This window comes from Zootoca vivipara, chromosome Z1 (assembly GCF_965207765.1).
Source record: "Zootoca vivipara chromosome Z1, rZooViv2.hap1.1, whole genome shotgun sequence".
Lineage (NCBI taxonomy): Eukaryota > Metazoa > Chordata > Lepidosauria > Squamata > Lacertidae > Zootoca > Zootoca vivipara.
In genome coordinates this window covers 33,995,803-34,017,367 of record NC_142583.1, presented here as the reverse complement: position 1 = coordinate 34,017,367, position 21,565 = coordinate 33,995,803, and the positions used below count along the sequence as shown (strand labels likewise).

Sequence of the window (21,565 nt, the reverse complement as noted above, 5' to 3'; positions counted from 1 at the left end):
ACCAAAACACAAAACTGGCCGGCCAGCCTGCGAAACGCCTCCCAAATGAACGTAGCCCTGGAGGCACATAGTGGGAGGGATCACATGAGGACAGGGTGGAGCTCCTCGTTCCCACCCGCAGTTTAGCGTTGACCAGGAAGCAGGATCCGCAAGGGAAGCTTTGTAAGTAAATTCAGGAGACAGGTTTGCATTTCTGATTGAGAGCACTTGAGCAACTTCTCGGCGAAAGAGGTTGAAGGGCAGAGGAGCAAGTAGGAGCTAAATTCCTCCCGTGTTGCCGGTTTGCAAAGCAAGACTTGGGAGAAGGAGGACCCTGCGGCTGAACTACAGCTCCCATCATCCCTTGCCACCGGCCGTGCTCCTGGGAACGGTGGGAGTTGGAGTCCGGCAAGGTCTGTAGGGCCGCGGCCCGCGGCTGCCCCATCCCTCCTTTGGGGGGGGGGGTGAATGGTATAAAATCTGAGGGTTTTAGTTCAGTGGCCACTGTGGTGGTTTGTTGTCTGGAAACAACAAATATTACCAGATAGGGGATTAAATAAAATGTTCTTGTCTAAATGAGTGGAACAACTCTGCATGCGAACAGGTTTTCAGACCTGATCTTGCTCGTTGAAATTCACTCCCACAGCATTGGCAGGTTAAAAAAAACCGCATGTTTGGACAGGCTGTTCCTTTCTCGTAATTTTCTGTTTTTTCATGTTATGTATTTACTTTTTGTTTGTAATTTTATTACTGCAGTTTGTGCGAACCGCTTGGAGATTTTTGTGGCTCCTATAAGTGATGCCTTTCCACTTTGCATAGTGTCCATTTATTATTTCCTTTATGTGTGCCCGCAAAACACTGTAGCCCCTTTGTTATGAATGGGGGGGGGGGAATGGCATTGCAGTGAGCTCCCCTCTCTCCCACAGCCAGCTCCATATTTTAAGCAGCTCCATGCAAAGTGCCCCCTCATGGTGTGTGTGGGGGGGTCATCTGTCAGTAGTTCACTGGCTTGACTTGGAAGCTTGGTCTAACCATCCTTTAAATTCCCACAATGCCTCAGAATGATGCTAAGCTGGGGGCATTGTGGGAAATTCAAAGGGTGACTGAATACAGCTGCCCGATGCTCCATGGAGTAATTCCCCCCCCCCTTTTTATGGGTGCTCAGAGCAGGGATGAGCATTTGGCCCTGCCAGCCCTCTGGAGCTCTGGCAGGTGCCTGAGGGTTCATGTGCTGCTTCAGCCCTGCCCTCCTGAATGCATTTGTTATAAGATGTTAATGTTGCCCTCCACCTGTCTGTTTGTTTGTCTGTCTGTCTGTCTGTCTGTCTAAAGGGGAAAGGAGATCTGATCCCAACATTGCTGTGCCCGTGGCACTGTCCCACCATGCAGAACTTCTGAAAGATGCATCTGTGATGTGTACAACTGCATAAACCTAGGGTTAGGAACCCTGTACTTCTGCAATTCATGGTGGCGTGGAACACCTGTGCTCATACAACTGTCACTGTGTAGGCAATCACCATGATGTTCAATGCATGACAGTCAGGAATGGGACTGCCTGGTGCCCATGGGCTGATGGGCAGAGTTCCACTTACCCCTCCATTCATTGAATATGTGCAGTGTGTGTGTGTGTGTGTGTTTAGAGAGGGAGAAAGAAGTTGTGTATTACCCTAATGGAAACCCTCCTAAATATTAGTGTTAATTATATACATTATATATATATATAGATATAGATATAGATATAGATTAGATATAGATATAGATATAGTATATGAAACCTCCATCCATATTAAACATTGCTACAACCCATGCTGCATTTAGATTTATTGTTCAATACCCATAGCAACATACCGAAACAGAGATCATAGAAGAATTCTAGAATGATTCTTGCATATAACCCTTGGGAATACTTTTGCCGAAATGTGTTCCCTTTATTTCTCTGGTTCCAGAGCTGCCAGAAACGGGATCCAAGTAGCTCCTTAAAGACTTCCGAGTCTCTCTTGAAGAACAGAGATGGACAGCTGGCAAGGAACCACCAGCCCTGTCAGCAGCAACGTGACAGATCTAACAATTGGTTTCACCTCCTCAGCAATAGCTGTCATCTTGTTTGGAACAAACTTTGTACCAGTTAAGAAATTTGACACTGGTGATGGTAAATGTTTGTGCTTAAACTGAATTGCTATTGTTATACTTTACATGGTACATGTTGCAAAATTTCCATACTCTTTAAAACAACAGCCACTTTATATTAGGTTCACAGAGTTGAAATATTTCTATAACTAAATAAACATTGTTATAAATGGGATTTAGTATTTGACTCACCCACTAAACAAGCTGAGTAGCTGGTGTTTTCTAGAAGTTATCACATCATCAGCTCAGTTGGTAGAGCATGAGGTTCTTAATCTCGGGGTTGTGGGTTCAAGCCCCATGTTGGGCAAAAGATTCCTGCATTGCAGGGATGTGAAGGGTCAATGCAAATGAATTGCCCCTGCTTCTGTTTGCAACAGACGCCAAGCTTTTTATAAAACCCAACAAAGCATGCTTTGAATGTTGTTTTTCAGTAAACTACATTTTAAGGTAAATGCCTTAAATTTCCTTCTGTTTCTGACATCTTCATTTCCCAAATAGTTTGGAAATATTCCGTGATATCGCAGCTGCTCAGCCAAAGACGTCACCACCACCAAATCTCACAAAGTTTCTTATGATATAGACTAAAACTAAACAGCCATGACTGCAGAATGATCTGCTGTGCTTAATTATCTTGAATTTATTTTTGTTCTAGGAATGTTCTTCCAGTGGATTCTCTGTGCTGCTATCTGGATAGTTTCTTTGATTGTTAACCTTATTCAGGACAGCCCTAGATTTTGGCCTCTTGCCATGGTTGGAGGCTCTTTATGGGCTACAGGTATGGCTGAAATAACACTTACCTTGTCACAATTTAACACCCATTCACATATGAATCTATTCACCATTTGCAGATTGCAGGAATATTGTAAAATGCAATTGTTAATACTGAGAATAATAATAATAATAATAATAATAATAATAATAATAATAATAATAATAATTTATTATTTATACCCCGCCCATCTGGCTAGGTTTCCCCAGCCACTCTAGGTGGATTCCAACAGAAGTATTAAAGTACAATAATTTATTAAACATTAAGAGCTTCCCTAAACAGGGCTGCCTTCAGATGTCCTCTAAAAGTCTGGTAGTTGTTTTTCTCTTTGACATCTGGTGGGAGGGCGTTCCACGGGGCGGGTGTCACTACGAGGGAACCGCCAGAAGGTACGGGCAGAACGATGGAGGTGGAGACACTCCTTCAGCATCTCCTTCAATATGCACGTATTGGCCTTCTTCAAACACTTTTTGTCTTAAGGCAGGATGGGTGGGGCTTTAATGATAACAAAAACAATAGTAATGTTATTATTTATACCCCACTTATCTGGCTGGGTTGCCACAGCCACTCTGGGCGGCTTCCAACACATATACTTTGCAGGCATTTTTTATTACAAGAAAATAGAACACAGTTAACATTTGCTTTTCATTTTAAAGTAAAACCTGCACTGCCAGCTACTCTGCAGTGTAAATACGCCATTAATTTGACCTTAAGGTGTGCATCGTGGTTTCAAATAAAAAGCAAGATACCAAGGAAACACTTTGGCAAAGCTTCATAATAAGCAATGAAGGGAATTACCAGCATATTTGCTCTGCCCACATCCACACCTTGGTTCGCATTCTGATCACCCTCCACAGGCCGAAAAGTGATATTCTGCAGCACGGCGCCACCTGTGCTCTGGGAGGCTTCCTGCACATTTTAGAATCTAGGAAAAAAACTCACAGAGGGTGATCAGAAGGACAAAGCCAGAGCACTTGTCCTCATACCCCCTTCCCACCTGTTCACTTAACACGACGAGAGAATCTCTGAAGAGGGCTATTAATTTTGTCTCACATCCATTGCTATGTAATTCAGCATGACGAGAATACTAAATGCTATTGCGTGGTAAAGGTAAAGGGACCCCTGACCATTAGGTCCAGTCGCGGACAAATCTGGGGTTGCAGCGCTCATCTCGCATTATTGGCCGAGGGAGCCAGTCTACAGCTTCTGGGTCGTGGCCAGCATGACCAAGCCGCTTCTGGCGAACCAGAGCAGCGCGCGGAAACGCTGTTTACCTTCCCGCCAAAGCAGTACCTACGGTATTTATCTACTTGCACTTGACGTGCTTTCAAACTGCTAGGTTGGCAGGAGCAGGGACCGAGCAACGGGAGCTCACCCCGTTGTGGGGATTCGAACCACCGACCTGATCGGCAAGCCCTAGGCTCAGTGGTTTAACCCACAGCGGTGCATTAAAAACAATATCAAGTGCTTGATCCTACAAGGACTTTCAGGGTTCTTCCAGCTGTGATTTGTGTGTCTTTTTCCCCTCTCTGAGATTTCATGTCAAATCACATAAAGGCTGTTAGAGCAAAAGAGTGCCAAGTGTGGCATTCAGTTACTGTATTGACAACACTGGGCTGACCCAGACTAAGTCTGAATCCAACCCATGGGGAATATTTTAAGTTTGTTTACATTGACCAGGAGACTGTAGTGATGTTGCTGCGGGGTTGTGCTGGGCTACCACCCCCACCTGCCAGCCACAAAGTCATCAGTTATGTGAAAGAGACCTTTGTGCATAAGGGCTCTGCACATACACATTTGTATGTATTTAGGGCCTATTCTGTGAAGTGGGGGCATGGCCCAAAAGAGCGGTGGCAGATATGGCTGCTCAAGATGGTTTCACAGTCTGCTAACATATCAGGTGAATGTGTGGTGGGAGTAATTTGTACCCCCAGCATGTAAACGTACAGTATGTGAGTACGGAGGAATGACAAATTGTTATCCTCCAGTTCCTTATATATGTTAAGAGGCATGTAATTTGAACAGTTAATGTACATAAGAGTTGGACGCTGTGCACATTCACCAAACCTCATGGCGAATGTGCACATCATCCGCAGAGAGGGAATTGTGTGCAATTCCTGGTCAATATACAAAATCCTCAAGGGGTTTCGGGAAACATGTATATATCTCGGTTGAGTTTTGTACATTCTCTGGCCATGATGCGTAATCTAGCACACTAAATGTAGTGATTTATTGTAGATTATGCTTATTAGCAGTTGCATTAATAATACTGATATAGAGCTACTGTAGTAAGATTTACTGTATTAATAATCAGCTAATTTTGCTTTTGTTCTTTTCATACTGTGCAGGTAATATAACAGTTGTCCCCATTGTCAAAACCATTGGATTGGGCCTTGGTCTCTTAATCTGGGCATCTTTTAACTTGCTAACTGGCTGGGCAAGCTCAAGGTAAGCACCCTGACATCATTTATGTATTTGTAACATTTAATAAAAAATTACCATTAACAAGACCAATGTCTTGACAAAAGCATTTTCTCTCTCTCTGTATCGTACTTCATCGTAATATACGATCTTGCCCCAAAGATCAGGCTCAAAATATTATCTGGATACTTCCACCCTGATGTTATTTCCTCCCTGATATAATTTCTCAATCTTTATACATTCACAAGTTGACTTCAAGATGTTATTATGTGTGTGTCAGATACCAGTATAATGTCAGCTAGGCCCTATAAACCATATGAGGATCCTTAACAGGCTGAATTAAATGTTTCCACGAGCAATTAATAGTTGCTTATATTTTTAAAGAGTTGTTAAAAATTTTGCAATGTACAAGACTAGCCTCAACTGCTAAATATTTTTCAAGACAGTATTTTTATTGTTCAGATGGTACATGAGATCGAGACATCTTTACTTCCAGGAATGGATTGATTTACGGTATATTTTTATATACATCCTTTCGGCATGTACAAGAACAAGTCAAACTGCAATACTGTGACCCTGGGGAAAAAATCATAGAATCATAGAATCATAGAATCATAGAATCATAGAATCATAGAGTTGGAAGAGACCACAAGGGCCATCCAGTCCAACCCCCTGCCAAGCAGGAAACACCATCAAAGCATTCCTGACAGATGGCTGTCAAGCCTCTGCTTAAAGACCTCCAAAGAAGGAGACTCCACCACACTCCTTGGCAGCAAATTCCACTGCCGAACAGCTCTTACTGTCAGGAAGTTCTTCCTAATGTTTAGGTGGAATTTTCTTTCTTGTAGTTTGAATCCGTTGCTCCGTGTCCGCTTCTCTGGAGCAGCAGAAAACAACCTTTCTCCCTCCTTTATATGACATCCTTTTATATATTTGAACATGGTTATCATATCACCCCTTAACCTTCTCTTCTCCAGGCTAAACATACCCAGCTCCCTAAGCCGTTCCTCATAAGGCATCGTTTCCAGGCCTTTGACCATTTTGGTTGCCCTCTTCTGGACACGTTCCAGCTTATCAGTATCCTTCTTGAACTGTGGTGCCCAGAACTGGACACAATACTCCAGGTGAGGTCTGACCAGAGCAGAATACAGTGGTACTATTACTTCCCTTGATCTAGATGCTATACTCCTATTGATGCAGCCCAGAATTGCATTGGCTTTTTTAGCTGCTGCATCACACTGCTGACTCATGTCAAGTTTGTGGTCAACCAAAACTCCTAGATCCTTTTCACATGTACTGCTCTCAAGCCAGGTGTCTCCCATCCTGTATCTGTGCCTTTCATTTTTTTTGCCCAAGTGTAGTACTTTACATTTCTCCTTGTTAAAATTCATCTTGTTTGCTTTGGCCCAGTTGTCTAATCTGTTAAGGTCATTCTGAAGTGTGATCCTGTCCTCTGCGGTGTTAGCCACCCCTCCCAACTTGGTGTCATCTGCAAACTTGCTCAGGATTCCCTCAAGCCCATCATCCAAGTCATTGATAAAGATGTTGAACAAGACTGGGCCCAAGACAGAACCCTGTGGCACCCCACTAGTCACTACTCTCCAGGATGAGGAGGAGCCATTGATGAGCACCCTTTGGGTTCGGTCAGTAAGCCAGCTACAAATCCACTGAATGGTAGCATTGTCTAGCCCACATTTTACCAGCTTCTTTACAAGAATATCATGGGGCACCTTGTCAAAGGCCTTGCTGAAATCAAGATAGGCTACATCCACAGCGTTCCCTTCATCTACCAGGCTTGTAATTCTGTCAAAAAATGAGATCAGATTAGTCTGACATGACTTATTTTTCAGGAACCCATGCTGACTTTTAGTGATCACAGAGTTTCTTTCTAGGTGCTCACAGACTGTTTGCTTAATGATCTGCTCTAGAATCTTTCCTGGTATTGATGTCAGGCTGACTGGGCGGTAATTGTTTGGGTCCTCTCTTTTCCCCTTTTTGAAAATAGGGACAACATTTGCCCTCCTCCAGTCTGCTGGAACTTCGCCTGTTCTCCAGGAATTTTCAAAGATTATTGCCAGTGGTTCTGAAATCACCTCTGCCAGTTCTTTTAATACTCTTGGATGTAGTTCATCTGGCCCTGGAGACTTGAATACATCTAAACTAGCCAAGTATTCTTGTACTACCTCCTTACTTATTCTGGGCTGTGTTTCCCCTGCTGAATCATCTGCTCCATATTCTTCAGGTCGGGCGTTGTTTTCTTTCTTGGAGAAGACTGAGGCAAAGAAGGCATTGAGGAGTTCTGCCCTTTCTCTGTCCCCTGTTTGCATTTCACCATCTTCTCCTCTGAGTGACCCCACTGTTTCCTTGTTTTTCCTTTTGCTACGGACATACCCATAAAAGCCCTTTTTGTTGCTTTTAACCTCTCTGGCGAGCCTGAGTTCATTCTGTGCTTTAGCTTTTCTGACTTTGTCTCTACACGTGCTGGCTATATGTTTGAATTCCTCTCTGGAGATTTCCCCCCTTTTCCATTTTTTGTACATATCCCTTTTAAATCTTAACTCAGTCAAAAGTTCTTTAGATAGCCAGCCTGGCTTCTTTAGGCACCTTCCATGTTTCCGTCTCATTGGTATTGCCTGAAGTTGTGCTTTTAATATCTCCCTTTTAACAAACTCCCAACCATCATGAACTCCCTTCCCTTTTAGTATTACTGTCCATGGGATTTCACCCAGCGTTTCCCTAAGTTTTCTGAAGTCGGCTTTCTTAAAGTCTAGAATTTGGACCTTAGTATGCTTGGTTGCTCCTTTCCGCTGGATAATAAACTCCAGAAGAGCATGGTCACTCCCACCTAATGATCCTGCCACTTCTACCCCACTAACCAAGTCATCACTATTGGTTAGGACCAGATCTAAAATGGCTGATCCTCTTGTTGCTTCTCCCACTTTCTGGACAATGAAGTTGTCTGCAAGGCCAGTGAGGAATCTGTTTGACCTTATGCTCTTGGCTGAGTTTGACATCCAACAAATATCAGGATAGTTGAAATCCCCCATTACTACTATCTCACTTCCTTTGGAATGCTTGGCCATCTGTTCCAGGAAGGCATCATCTGTGTCCTCAGTTTGGCTTGGGGATCTATAGTAAACTCCCACAATGAGGTCACTGTTGTTTTTCTCTCCCTTAATTTTGACCCAGATACTCTCAATTTGGCTTTGAAGTTTTAAATCCTGGATCTCTTCACAGGTATACATATCCCTAACATATAAAGCTACTCCTCCTCCTTTCCTGTTTGGTCTATTTCTCTTAAATAGATTGTATCCCTCTATTACTACATTCCAGTCATGAGACTCATCCCACCAGGTTTCAGTGATGCCTATTATGTCATATTTAGTTTGCTGTACCAAGAGCTCAAGTTCATCTTGTTTATTTCCCATGCTCTGTGCATTAGTATACAGACATTGAAGACCGTTGATCATTCCCCCATGTCTCTTATTTAAGGATATTTTCGTCCCACCACTAGGTCTGCATGCTGCTTGCTCCATTTGGTCCTTGACATTTGGATGATCATCTTCAGCATTTGATAGACTCCTACCTTCAGGACCACTGTCTCCCTCCCCCACATAAGTCAGTTTAAAGCCCTCCTGATGAGGTTTTTGAGTTTTGTGGCAAAAACATTCCTCCCAACTTTTGTGAGGTGCAGTCCATCACTTGCCAGAAGTCCATCTTCAAGAAACTGCGGACCGTGATCTAGGAATGCCACACACAATTTATTTATGCAAACTAAATAGCTTTCCCTGCACTTTTCTATGCCCATCTCATTTTGGAAACAATTTAAAAAGAGTTTTTAACCTTTCTGTTCACAGGTTTGGCTGGTTTGGGATTGACCCAGAAGAAGTAGCAAAACCAGCTTTAAACTACATTGGAGCTGGACTTTCAGTATTAAGGTATGCATAATCTTACTATATTTCTATTTTGAAATACTACTTATGCATGTGTGTGTGTGTGTGTGTGTACATACATATATGCAAGTGAATCAGAATTTAAAAACAACTGAGGCAAAGTGAAACTTTTATTCTTTTGAGTCTGCAGGTAAGCATATGTGTTGAAGGCTGCATTCCTAACCACATACTAGGTAGGAAGGAAGTCCCATTGGCCCAGTGGAATTTACTTCTTAGTAAATATGCATAGGATAGCTCCATTTATGAAGCAATGTTGTCCCTCACCCAGAGATATTAAAGGATAATGTCTTAACAAATGATTTTTAAAATCAGCAAAATGAAGTAAGGAAGGCTAAATCATGTATGATTTAACAGAGATTCCTGCATTGCAAGGGGTTGGACTAAATAATCACAATTCTATGATTCTTTAAGACACATGCACACACACACACACATTCGTGCGTGCCTTGGAAGTCGAACAAAATCCGTTCCGGAAGTCTGTTCGATTTCCAAAATGTTCAGAAACCAAAGCACGGCTTCCAAATTGGCTGCAGGAAGCTTCTGCAACCAACCGAAAGCCACAGAAGCCCCATCGGAGGTTCAACTTCCAAAAATAGTTCGCAAACCGGAACACTTCCAGGTTTGCGCCGTTGGGAGCCAAAACATTTGAGAACTAAGCTGTCGAATACCAAGGTACGACTGTGTGTGTGTGTGTACTTATATGCATAAAATGCTACAACGTGATGGTGTTTAGTTCATGATGATATTTCATTTGCAGTGCCATCATATTTCTTTTCATAAAAAGTGATGTTGAGAGCTCTTCACCATCATCGGAGAGCACCCCACTATTAAGACATGTAAGTTTTTGCTTTAGTTCATGTTACGCTTCCACACTAGAAAAAAGCATTATAACACAGAACTTATTCCAACCACTTTCTTTTCAAGGTAGCCCCTACGAGGCTTCCCACATTTTTCCACAACTGTAAAGGATATTGGAAAGAAGAGAAAGTACAATTCTTTGTACCCTCTAAGGTTAGGAAGCAGGGACGTGGGTCGTGCCTAGGGCTTGCCGATCAGAAAGTCACCGGTTCAAATCCCCGCGACAGGGTGAGCTCCTGTTGCTCAGTCCCAGCTCCTGCCAAGCTAGCAGTTCGAAAGCACGTCAAAGTGCAAGTAGATAAATAGGTACCGCTCCGGCGGGAAGGTAAACGGCGTTTCTGTGCACAGCTCTGGTTCGCCAGAAACGGCTTAGTCATGCTGACCACAGCTCCCTCGGCCAGTAAAGCGAGATGAGTGCCACAACCCCAGAGTCGTCCGCGACTGGACCTAATGGTCAGGGGTCCCTTTACCTTTACCTTTAAGGTTAGGAAGCAAGGAAGATGTAGCAAGACAAACTTATCAGCATATAGCTTCCAATGTTGTTCAATTATCAATTAAAAAATGAAAATAACTGGGGAGTTGAGAAATCTCTTTTCTTGGACATCTTAGTGTGTATGAGTGCTTTTAAATGGTTTTCTGTGTTTTCAGTGCAGTTTTTCCATAGGGTTACTTATTTATTTGTTTTTTAATATCTATATTTATTGTGTATTTTTGTACCTGCATTAATTTATGCTGTGAGCATCCTTGGGTCCTGCACTAGGAGAAAGTGGGTATATAAAGAAAAGAAGAGTGATGAGACGAAATGAATAATATCTGCAGGGGCACCAGCTGCAAATTCTTTAGTTAGCAGCACCTAGCTGTCAGACTTCCTTCCTCATCCCCAAGTGAATGAGCATACCTAGCACAATCCAGGTCTGAATGTTTTCAGAAATCTTAGCCTTAATGGCTTTCCTTTTCACCAACAGTCAATCAACAGCTCTGAACATAGCACTGAAAACAGGACTGATGCTTCATGGGTAGACCATCTTTCTCCGTTTGGAAAGAGAATGATGTAAGTTGTCCAGCCCTTTCTGGTGAATTACCTCTAGCCTACCTGGCTTCCTGTTTCATGCCTCCTTTGGTGAACTTCACAAGGCAATAAAGACGACAAACTGTAACCATTCTGTGGCAGTGATGAGTGCTCCAACAGCTCTTTCAAGACAGCAATTTCTAGAAAACTACTGGCAGTTCTCCAGCATGTTTTTGGCCGCAGCCCTGCAAACCTTCAATGAATGTTGTAGTCCAATGGGTGTCTTTGAGTTTATAATATCTTGATCTTTCTTTCTTTTTCCTGGAAGAGGCTGCTCCCTGGCTGTGATAGCTGGAATGTTTTATGGTTCAAGTTTTGTGCCAGTGCTTTACATCAAGGACCACGGCAGAAGGAATGGAACTAAATATACCGGAGCAAGTCAGTTTGGTAAAGGCAGATGAATTGTTTTAATATCAAATCTAAACCAGTGGGAAATTTTGCTCATTCACGATGGACAAAAGGGGAGGAAAAAGTCTTTCCCCCTTTGCTTATCTGCCCCTTGTTTGCTTGTTTATTATATGTATTAATCACCTCATAATATAGTTTCTCTAGATCATTGGTGAGGCGTTTCTAGCTTGCAGGCCTAATTTGCCCCATGACATGGTTTGGCCCAAGCCACACCCACCTGTCCATACTTGATGTCCTATGACATCAGGTGCCAGACAGATAAAGTCATGGCAGCAAATTTAAAAGGAAGAATTAGGAGCACACTTTCTCAGCCCTAGGCTACTGTGCCTTTAAAGCACATTCTTTCCCTCAAAGAATTCTGGGCATTGTAGTTCACCCCTCACAGAGTTACTGTTCCCAGCAATCCTTAACAAACTGCAGTAGTTCATGCACTAATGACATCAACATTGAATTACAGCAGTGCACTCTATGTTGGGCTTCTCTTGCGCTTGACCTGAGAACTGCAGTTAGTGCAGAATGATAGTGCAGTTGCTGATTTCTTACCGGGTAAAGTTTTAAGTTGCTACTATTGTTATATCAAGCCATTAGGGACCAGTTTACTTGCAGAATCGCCTTATCCCATACATACCCACTCAAAGGCTTTGATCTGTGAAACTGTCAACTTCACTGTATTCTTTCCGGCACTTACAATTGTACCTCGGAAGTCGAAGACCTTGCTAGACTAACATTCTGGCTCCCGAACGCCACAAACCCGGAAGTGATTGTTCCAGTTTGTGAACGTTCTTTGGAACCCGAACATCCATCACGGCTTCCCCAGCTTCCTATTGGATGCAGGAGCTTCCGGCAGCCAATCGGAAGCCGCACCTTGGTTCCCAAATGTTTTGGAACTCGAATGGACTTTCGGAACAGATTCTGTTCTACTTCTGAGGTACCACTGTACTTGAAAACCTTTTTCATTTTGGCAAGCCTATCCAGACACACAGGTGTTGATGTGTTTACATATTTTCTACTGTTATTTTTAATTGTTTTAAACTGTTTTAGAATTGATGCTTTTAATATTTCTTGTAAACCACAAAAAATCATTTAGTTCAAATCAGTGAAATATTTAGTATAGTATTTACAGTCACATTTGTTGGGCAAAATACGCACCAACTGAGTGGCAACAGCGGCAGGGTCGACGAAATAACAAAGTCGTCTTCAGTATCTTTGCTTGCTTTTATTTACAGCTATATACAACATACTCCTCTACTCCTTTCCTCTCATTTCACAATACATCACCACCACCACACCCATGAACCATTTGCTTAAATACAGAATTCAAAATAATCAATTACCCAATCACATTACAGTAAGCCAGGGGTGTCAAACTCAAATTCATCGGGGGCCGCATCAGCAGTTTGGTCACCCTCAAAGGGCCGGTTGTATCTGTAGGACTATGTGTCCACTCTTTATTCTCATAAATTATTGTCACTGCATTCAATTATTACTGTTTTTTGTAATAATGTAAGTAATAACTAGCTCTGAAAGCAGAAACATAGTCAGAATAATGGCAAGTAGATATTCAAATGTACAATTATTGTACAATTTATTGAAAAATGATTTTGGTAACTGCACTGGGTGGTGGAGGCTCGCTAGGGTTTCATGCAGGACCTTTGCAGAGCTACTAGTACCTGGAGATGCTGGGGTCCTTCTGCATGCAGGACAGATGTTCTGCCAGTGAGCCACCACCATTCACCAAAGGGACTGGCTGAGGTTGACTCATTGAAGCTGCTCTCCTGGTTCCAGGGTTTAAGGGCCAGAAGTATAAAGCAGCATCCTATGTTTCTGAGGGGAGGGAGAGGGAGAGGGAGGGGAGGGGAGGAAGGAAGGAAGGAAGGAAGAAAAGAGGGAGTGGGAGAGAGAGAGGAAGGAAGGAAGGAAAGAGGGGAGAGTAAGAGTAGGAAATAAGGAAGGGAATAAAGAAGGAAAGAAAGAGGGAGAGAAGATGGAAAGGGAGAAAGAAGGAAGGAAGTAGAGGGAAAGAAAGAATAAGAATGAGGGAGAGGAAGAAAGTTGGGAAGGACGGAAGGAAGAAAGGAAGGAAGGAAGTAAGGAAGGAAGAAAGAAAGAAAAGAGGGAGCAGGAGGGAGAGAGGAAGGAAAGAGGTGAGAGAAAGAAGAGTAGGAAAGAAGGAATAAAGAAGGAAAGAAAAAGAAAGAGGGAGAGAAGACAGAGATAAAGAAGGAAGGAAGGAGAGGGAAAGAAAGAATAAGAACGAGAGAGAGGAAGAGAGAAAGGGAAGGGGGGGGGTCGCCGCCTTGATTCAGCGCCAGAAAAGAGCGCGAAGGGACCCAGGGGCAAAAAGCATTTCCCCGGCCCCAGCTGTTTGTTGGCGCTTTGTCGGCGCGGCGCTTCAGCAGCAAGGTCCCACTGCTGGCTCCCGCTGGCTGGGGCGCTCGGCGGGCCACATGACGAGGTCTGGCGGGCCGGATTTGGCCCCCGGGCCTTGTGTTTGACACCCGTGTGTAAGCAAACTCTACCTTCAAATATTCAAATTAGCAAAAGCTCACAGGTGTGCTATCATTCAGAACAAGGTTACAAACACACATCTCTGTGTAGCACCATTGACCACATCAGTCTTAAAGGAAAAACCTAACAACATTTACATCGCACATATATACTGAGCAAAGCCTCTTGATCAGCTAAAACTGGGGAAGGTGTTGAAGGCCTTCTATGAACAAACGTGTGGCTAAGGTATGAGCAAGACCTTACCTGAAGTAATTGCTGCTTTTCTAGAATATTGTTAATTTCCTAAACATTTTCTACATGCGTATGCCTCCCATTTTTGTTTCAGATTTAGATTACGCCTTTGCCCATTTTAGTGGCATCTTCCTTACAAGTACCATCTACTTCCTGATCTATTGTGCCTTAATGAAAAATAGACCTAAGGTTTATCCTGAAGCCATCATCCCAGGTAGAATTCTGAAATGCATATGCATTGCAGATCACTATCAAACATACTTCGTTCTGTTGCTATTAGACAAATGTAGGCAATGTTTAAGTATGCCACTCTGGGTACCTTCAAGAGTGATGAGGTTTCTATCCTGCACACAGTCTTTAACAGCCCTTTTATTTAAATAAAAATCCAGAAGGTATTTTGGGGAGGTACTTTTAATAATGTAGTAGTGGAAAAGTAGCCAACACGGTGCTCTGTAGAAGTTGTTGAACGCCAACTCACATCATCTGGACAGCATCAAGAGACCACTGCACTTGTGTCTTGTGAAAAGAAACATGTTACATATGGAAGAATACATCTGATCAGCTCATTCAACAAAGAATATGTTTGCATTTGCAAGGATACATACAGCTGTGCCTGCATCCAGAAGCAGGTGGGCCGTTTCTGCTGCACTGACTTGACTTAGTGCCCCTTAGCTCCTCAAGGGACACAATGGCTGGTGTTATATAGTGGCTGTCACCCCAGGCTAAAAATCAGGTAGTCCTTGCTTCGTATTCATTTCTGACATTAACTCCTGGTGAATTTAAGGTGAGCTGTTCTGCTTCAGCCTCAGTTCCGCCCATTTACAATAAACATTACCGGATTGCTGTTAAAGAATAGGAAAGTAGCCAATGCAGGCAGGCTAAGAGCTTTAAGCCCTTGAAAGCCCTTTGCAAATGCTGCATGGCCTTAGGATTCGAGCTGGGCAATATATTGGTAAATTGTCTGAAACCTGTATGGCATTCAGATTGCAATGCCCGTTTCAGACATTTTGGGCTGGTAATACATCACACTAGCTCAAAATGCTTGCAGACGGCTCCTTCCTCGGAGGTTTTTAAGCAGAGGTTGGGTGGCCATCAGTCATACATGATTTAGCTGATATTCCTGCGTGGCAGGGGGTTTGACTAGATGACCCCCGGGGTCCCTTCCAAGTCTGTATTGCTATGATTTCTATGGGTAATAATATATGCTTATTTGTTGTCAGGATTTGTTTCTGGTGTATTGTGGGCGATCGCCACTTCCTGCTGGTTCCTAGCAAATCATTACCTCAGTGCTGTGGTCAGCTTTCCAATAATCACAGCGGTAAGTACCAAAGAAGGACCTGCTCATGAAGTAAGGTTTCAAAGGGTGGGCTCTTTTGCACATCAAACCACACATACACCCCACTCTTGCCTTTGTTATGGAGTTTTCATGTACAATAGAGTGCCATGAAATTCTACTCAATATTGATCCAAAGCAGAACGTATAGTTAGCAGATCAAAAACTTAAGAATACGTTGCAGGATTCCCAAAAAATAGATCAGAGGCAATTACATTTCATCCAGCAGAGCTTTACTGCTACTGAAGGCAAATGAGCATAATGGTCACAAATCCAATACATTCAGGATTGGCACTGTCCATAAGAAATCCAGTCGCAGCATACCCAACTTCAACTTGCAATAACTTATAAAAAGTCTAAAACCTTAACACTATATACAGAACACCACATCAGAAGGAAAAGAGATGGAAAGAGAAAGTGAACCCTAGGCTCCTTCTGGCCTTACTTTTATAGTAAGCATGACCTTGACCTTGGCTATCATTAGATAGTAAAATTCATGGTAAATTCCTGTTGTTTGTAAAAGTCTGGAATGGATCAATTTATTTTGCATCACTTTCTATGGGAAAGCGCGCCATAGTTTTGGAACGTTTTGGTTTTGGAACAGACTTCCGGAACGGATTAAGTTTGAGAACCAAGGTACCACTGTATAATGCAGTTCCACAGCTTAGCAGTTACATGCAGTTGTAACATAAAGTCTCCTTGCTGCGTTCCAACACACAATCAGCTCTGGCCAAGGGCAAACTGACTTCAAACACCTGTGCATTTATACTTTAGATTGTGCTGAGTCACTCTCACATGTTTAGCTAGTTGCAGATGCAGGACAAATGCACCCAGAATTAACCAGCACACCTAACTTAATCCTTTTTTGTCCCTTTCTCTGCATGCATAAACCCTGGTACATTGACAAAACTCCTCAAAATTGCTCTCCCAAGCCAAATACAGAGATGGGGGAACTCCAAGAAGAGTTGACCCCTTGAAGGAAGCGTTCAAAGCAACCATTGAGAGGAACTGTGTTAGGGATTGTCTTGGGGGAGGGGGCAAGTTGCTCTCTTTATTCTCCAACCCCCTCCCCAGTTGAGAAGAGGGAAGGAATAAAAAGTCCTTCCCACCACAAGCACCACTTTTCATCATGGCAATCTGCAGTTGTGCCTGTCCTATTGACTTATAGGGTGCAGTAAATTATAACAAGCTGCAGAGATGAGGATCACTCAGCACATATATCTTGTCCTTTTCCAGAAGGAGGAAATTGGAGATACTTCTGAGCCATTTTGAGATAAAATGTGCAGGGGCAGCTGAGGTCAAAGCTGGCAATAGAAAAGAAATTCCAATAAATATTCTGGCTACCGCACAGCAGGGTACTAAAAATAGGAACCTTTGTACTTCATTTGTGGAAATGGATGTCTGGGATGAGCAGCGAGGTAACTAAGATTGGAAACACCTTGAAAAGCAGTGGGGAAATTGTGCTCTAGACATAGGTGGGGGGGAAGGAAAGCCACTTTCAGAGCAAACCCTATTACAGATGTTGTGTATGGGCATCTTTCAGCCTAGATGTCTGTGACCTGGATGTCTGTTATATGTGCAAAGAGTAACCCCGTGGCAAGCTTGGAGTAAATCCACTTTCGCTTCTGAGTAGACATATACTGTATAGGATTGCAACTGTAAATGTGTCTTTCCATATAGAGTCATAGAACTGTAGAGTTGGAAGGGAGCACGAGGGTCATCTAGCTCAACCCCCTGCAAAGGAGCCTCCAGATTGTTTCTAGTATGGAATTCAGTTACATATCAGCATACCGTATTCAGGTTGTGCCATTGCAGCTAATTTGGAGCTCTCGCCAAACAAATCTTCTCCCCCCTCAAAAAGAAAAGGGGGGAGGCTTTTTTGTGATAAGAAAAGTGACAGAGAAGCATACTGGAAAATGTGGGATAGCACTTGGTTGATGCAACATCCTCTATCCTCCCAACAACAAGCAAATCTGAATGGATTCTCAATAAAACACAGGCATCTAACCTCCCTGCAAACAAATCAGGACGATGGCTCAATTAAGCAGGTATCTGGAAGTGCCCCCCCCCCCGAGGTTTGTTTTGTTTTTGCGGGATTGGCATGCCTTTTATTAAAGGCCATTATCTTCTCACATTCTTCCTTCTGTCATCATCATGAGCAACAATTTAGCACACGATTACGTTTTAGTGAAGGCAAGATTGAATTTAAATAAGATAATTGGGCTCTAGCAAATCCTCATGAACAAATGCTATTATGATTATTCATCGTGTATTAAACTTGTTCTCTAGGGTCCTGGCTTTATAGCTGCAATGTGGGGAGTCCTGGTATTTAAAGAAATAAAGGTAAGGGCTGCAACATGTTCCTCTCATCTTTGATGTATCTGCATCTGAAAAATGATGCTTGGGAAGTTCTAAGTAGCTGGGGGGTGGGGTGGGAAGAGGCAGGCAAAGTAGAGATTTTTTTCTTTCTTTCTATACTATGGTAGATCCCGAGGTCATCCATTGAAGCTGCAAGGTGGGAGGTTCAGAATGATTCTTCCCACAGCAAATAGATAAACTATGGTGTTTGCTGCTATGTGACCACCAGCTAAGATGGCTTAAAAAGACCCCATTTAAACAAATTTATGGTGGATAAGTCTTCTCATAGCTGCTAGTTTTTTGGAGCTATGTGTGTAACAAAATTCCCGGTGACAGCTTCCACTAAGGAAAGGAATTTCCTTATGTTATGCATTTATATTATATTGTTTGTTGTGTTCTATGTTGTAAATCTCCCTCTGGTCTTTTAAATGAAGGATGGCATATGCATTTTAAACATTAAAATGGGAGGGGCAGCTTGTAGTGAGGCGGGATTGTGGAAAAGCAGGGGCTTAACCAGCCACTTCCCTGATACATACCTACACTCACACACTAATACACCACTATTCTCCTTACTGGTTCCGGGTTTGAAAGAGTAAAGCCCCACCTGAAACACTGTGGGAGGCTAGTGGGGAAAAGTCCCTAAGAAGGATGTTGTGGCAGCAAAGTGGGTTAAGGCAAGGACCTCCTCCTCCTCCTCTGCACCCCTTTCCAGAGCTTCAGTTTTCCTAGAATGAGCAGCTGCTGGAATTTGTTGCCCCAGGTCCATGTATAACGTCTAGTCCTGTCTTTCCTTGCTTCATTGAGCCAGCCTATTTTCCCTACATGGGTGTGTTTGTTTACATTCAGGAATGGCTCATCCAGTGGGGCAGAGTCAAAGCAATAGTCTCCTGGCAGCAGGGTTGCTGCGACTCACTAGAAGGGGGAACAGCAAGGTTGGGTTGGTGGGTATGTACCAGTAGGAGCACAATTCAAAGTGTTGGTGCTGACCTTTAAAGCCCTAAACGGCCTCAGTCCTGTATACCTGAAGGAGCGTCTCCACCCGCATCGTTCAGCCCGGACACTGAGGTCCAGCGCTGAGGGCCTTCTGGCGGTTCCCTCACTGCGAGAAGTGAGGTTATAGGGAACCAGACAGAGGGCCTTCTTGGTAGTGGCACCCGCCCTGTGGAATGCCCTCCTATCAGAGGTCAGAGAGATAAACAACTACCTGACATTTAGAAAATACCTAAAGGCAGCCCTGTTTAGGGAAGTTTTTAGTCTGTGATGTTTTAATGTATTTTGATGTGTGTTGAAAGCCGCCCAGAGTGGCAGGGGAGACCCGGCCAGATGGGCGGGGTATAAATATATTATTATTATTATTATTATTATTATTATTATTATTATTATTATTATTAGCTCTACCATTGTGCCCACCCAGTCCTGACCTTTCTGCCACCTCGATTCTGTACCTCTGGATGAGTGTCTGCAGCTGTTACTGCTGCTGCGGGGCTGCCCCTCCACACGTTACTATCACATTTATATCTCACCCATGCTCCAAGGAGCTCAAGGCAGTGTATGTTAGGCTGAGAGATAATGACTGGGCCACCAAGATCACTCTGTCTAAGAAAGGGACCCAGCTGTCTCCAGTTCAAGTTCAACACTCAAACTGATATTACATACTGTTTCATACAGGTAATTTGGCATATCTTTCTATACAATAAAGTCAGTGTGCAGCATTTTACAAATAACACAATACCAAGTCTGACTTCTGGAGAATAATGCCACTTCTCTTTCTTCCCCACACATCCCAGGGGGTAGTCTGAAGGTACATGAGGGCACAACCTTGCTGAAACCAGGCAGGTCTGGGTCTGGTGAGTCTGGGACCCCCTAGGAACCAGAGTAGGCCGTCTTGGGGGTCATAATGGTCGAAAGGCAAGATACAAATGTAAGAACATTTGAAAAATAACAAATAATCCCTTTCTATGTCTATGCAGGGGCTGAAAAACTATCTGTTGCTTCTAATAGCATTTTGTGTTATTTTGGCTGGGTCGCTCTCGACAGCTTTTTCTAAAGTCTGAAGAACCACTGCCTGAACCAGCAGGTGGAGCTGTGGCTTAAGGCACGGAAGAGAAGATAATATCTGGCATTTTCTTGGGTCGCTAATATCATCACTCTCGCCAGAGAGGCAAGGGGCAAAAGTCCATAGAGCAAGAACTTTTTGTGGAAAATGCAAGGCATTCATCATGTTTTCCACATTTGGGAAGATAAGGGAAAACCTTTGTATGTTCTCTCAGCTGGATGATTATGGGCTGAAATCCAGGTCAGAGGTTTTAATGATCCCATAATGTTTTGTGTTACAGTTTGTTGTTTATTGGGGTGAGGGTAACGTATAAAAGGAAGAGCTCAGCGAAGTGTAAGTGCTGATTACTGTGCAGAGGAAGTAATGCTTGTGCTGGGGCATTGCATCTTTCTTTTATTTCTAATACAGGAAATTTAGACCTATCTCTAATACAGGACCACCCAGATACAGATACTCCACCTTTAGGCAAAGACACACAGAGTTTGCTCAGCAAACAGACTGATGAAGAGTTCTGGAGAACTCAAAGAGCTTCCTCACCACTTTATGACATTTTGGTTTACCCTTGTAGATTTTGTGTTGCTTTCTTTTTAATGAACCCAACGTAGCTACCAAAAATTTTCTGGACCATCCTGTTGAGAGGGAGCACAATGCACCAACCCTGTTGAAGCCAAGCAGGTCTGGTCATTGCCTGGATGAGAGACCATCTGGGAATCTTGTGTAAGCCATCTTGAGCTCCAAAATGGGGAAAAAGATGGGAGATAAATGTACTGAACAAATAAAATAATTTTAAGCGTGCCCAAGGACCTGCACTGGAGGCAATTCCCAAAGTTTGGGCAATTTCGGGGGAACTGACCAGCTCAAACATTGGGATGAGCATCCTAATGGTTTGAGATATTCAGCAGTAGAAGAATCTGCCTCGGGAGATTTTGGGCTGTCCTTCACTGGAGTTATTTAAGCTAAGTCTAGACAGTCATCTCCAGTGGTGCTGTAATGAACCCTGCTTTCCCCTCCAAAATGGGATTGCCTCTATACATTCCTCCTATCAGCAAAGCTGTTATGATATATATGCACTGTATTTTTCCATGTATAAGATTAGGGTTTTTTCCCTTTAAAATAGTGTAAAAAATTAGGGGGCGTCTTATATACGGATACATCTCTCCCCCCATTTTCTTAAATTGGAGTCCCCCAAAATAGGGGGTGTCTTATATATGGGGACGTCTTATAGACGGAAAAATACGGTATATTGTCAAGATGTGGAATGTTGTAAATAAATAGGTGCAAATGGGTGAAAATATATTTCTAATTTGATGAGACTGAGTAAAAGGATTAAGAATGCTTATCAAAGTACTGATGTCATGAGAAAGATGAACAGATATACTCTTGACTTGGAAGAGTAACAGAACATGGCGGAACAAGGGCAATTGACCACACCCTTGGACCGGACTGAGAATTACATTTTGCTAACCAGAAGGAAAAAATAGGATTAAAAACTCAT

General features: G+C 43.0%; 1 protein-coding gene and 1 long non-coding RNA gene across 5 annotated transcripts in view; one reads left to right on the top strand and one right to left on the bottom strand.

Annotated features, from left to right (window-relative positions):
* The first annotated feature begins 29 nt into the window (after nucleotides 1-29).
* TMEM144 (transmembrane protein 144) lies at nucleotides 30-21,176 on the top strand. Of its 4 annotated transcripts, none has more exons than XM_035113234.3 (12): nucleotides 30-162; nucleotides 1,926-2,128; nucleotides 2,759-2,881; nucleotides 5,224-5,323; nucleotides 9,154-9,234; nucleotides 10,007-10,085; nucleotides 11,073-11,158; nucleotides 11,445-11,563; nucleotides 14,418-14,537; nucleotides 15,544-15,641; nucleotides 17,946-17,999; nucleotides 19,985-21,176. In XM_035113234.3, exons 2-12 carry the CDS (start codon nucleotides 1,990-1,992, stop codon nucleotides 20,066-20,068), a joined length of 1,083 nt encoding a protein of 360 aa, XP_034969125.3. In that variant the 5' UTR covers nucleotides 30-162; nucleotides 1,926-1,989; the 3' UTR covers nucleotides 20,069-21,176. The 4 variants fall into 4 exon arrangements, with proteins under 4 accessions (XP_034969125.3, XP_088517205.1, XP_034969126.3 ...); XM_035113235.3 differs by having other exon boundaries at nucleotides 83-392; XM_088661079.1 differs by lacking the exon at nucleotides 14,418-14,537.
* LOC148687328 (uncharacterized) overlaps nucleotides 3,665-21,565 on the bottom strand; it is a 48,250-nt gene continuing 30,349 nt past the window's right edge. Inside the window, exon 4 of the long non-coding RNA XR_015947886.1 lies at nucleotides 3,665-3,800. This is a non-coding gene — a long non-coding RNA (uncharacterized LOC148687328). The remainder of the gene's footprint in view (nucleotides 3,801-21,565) is intronic.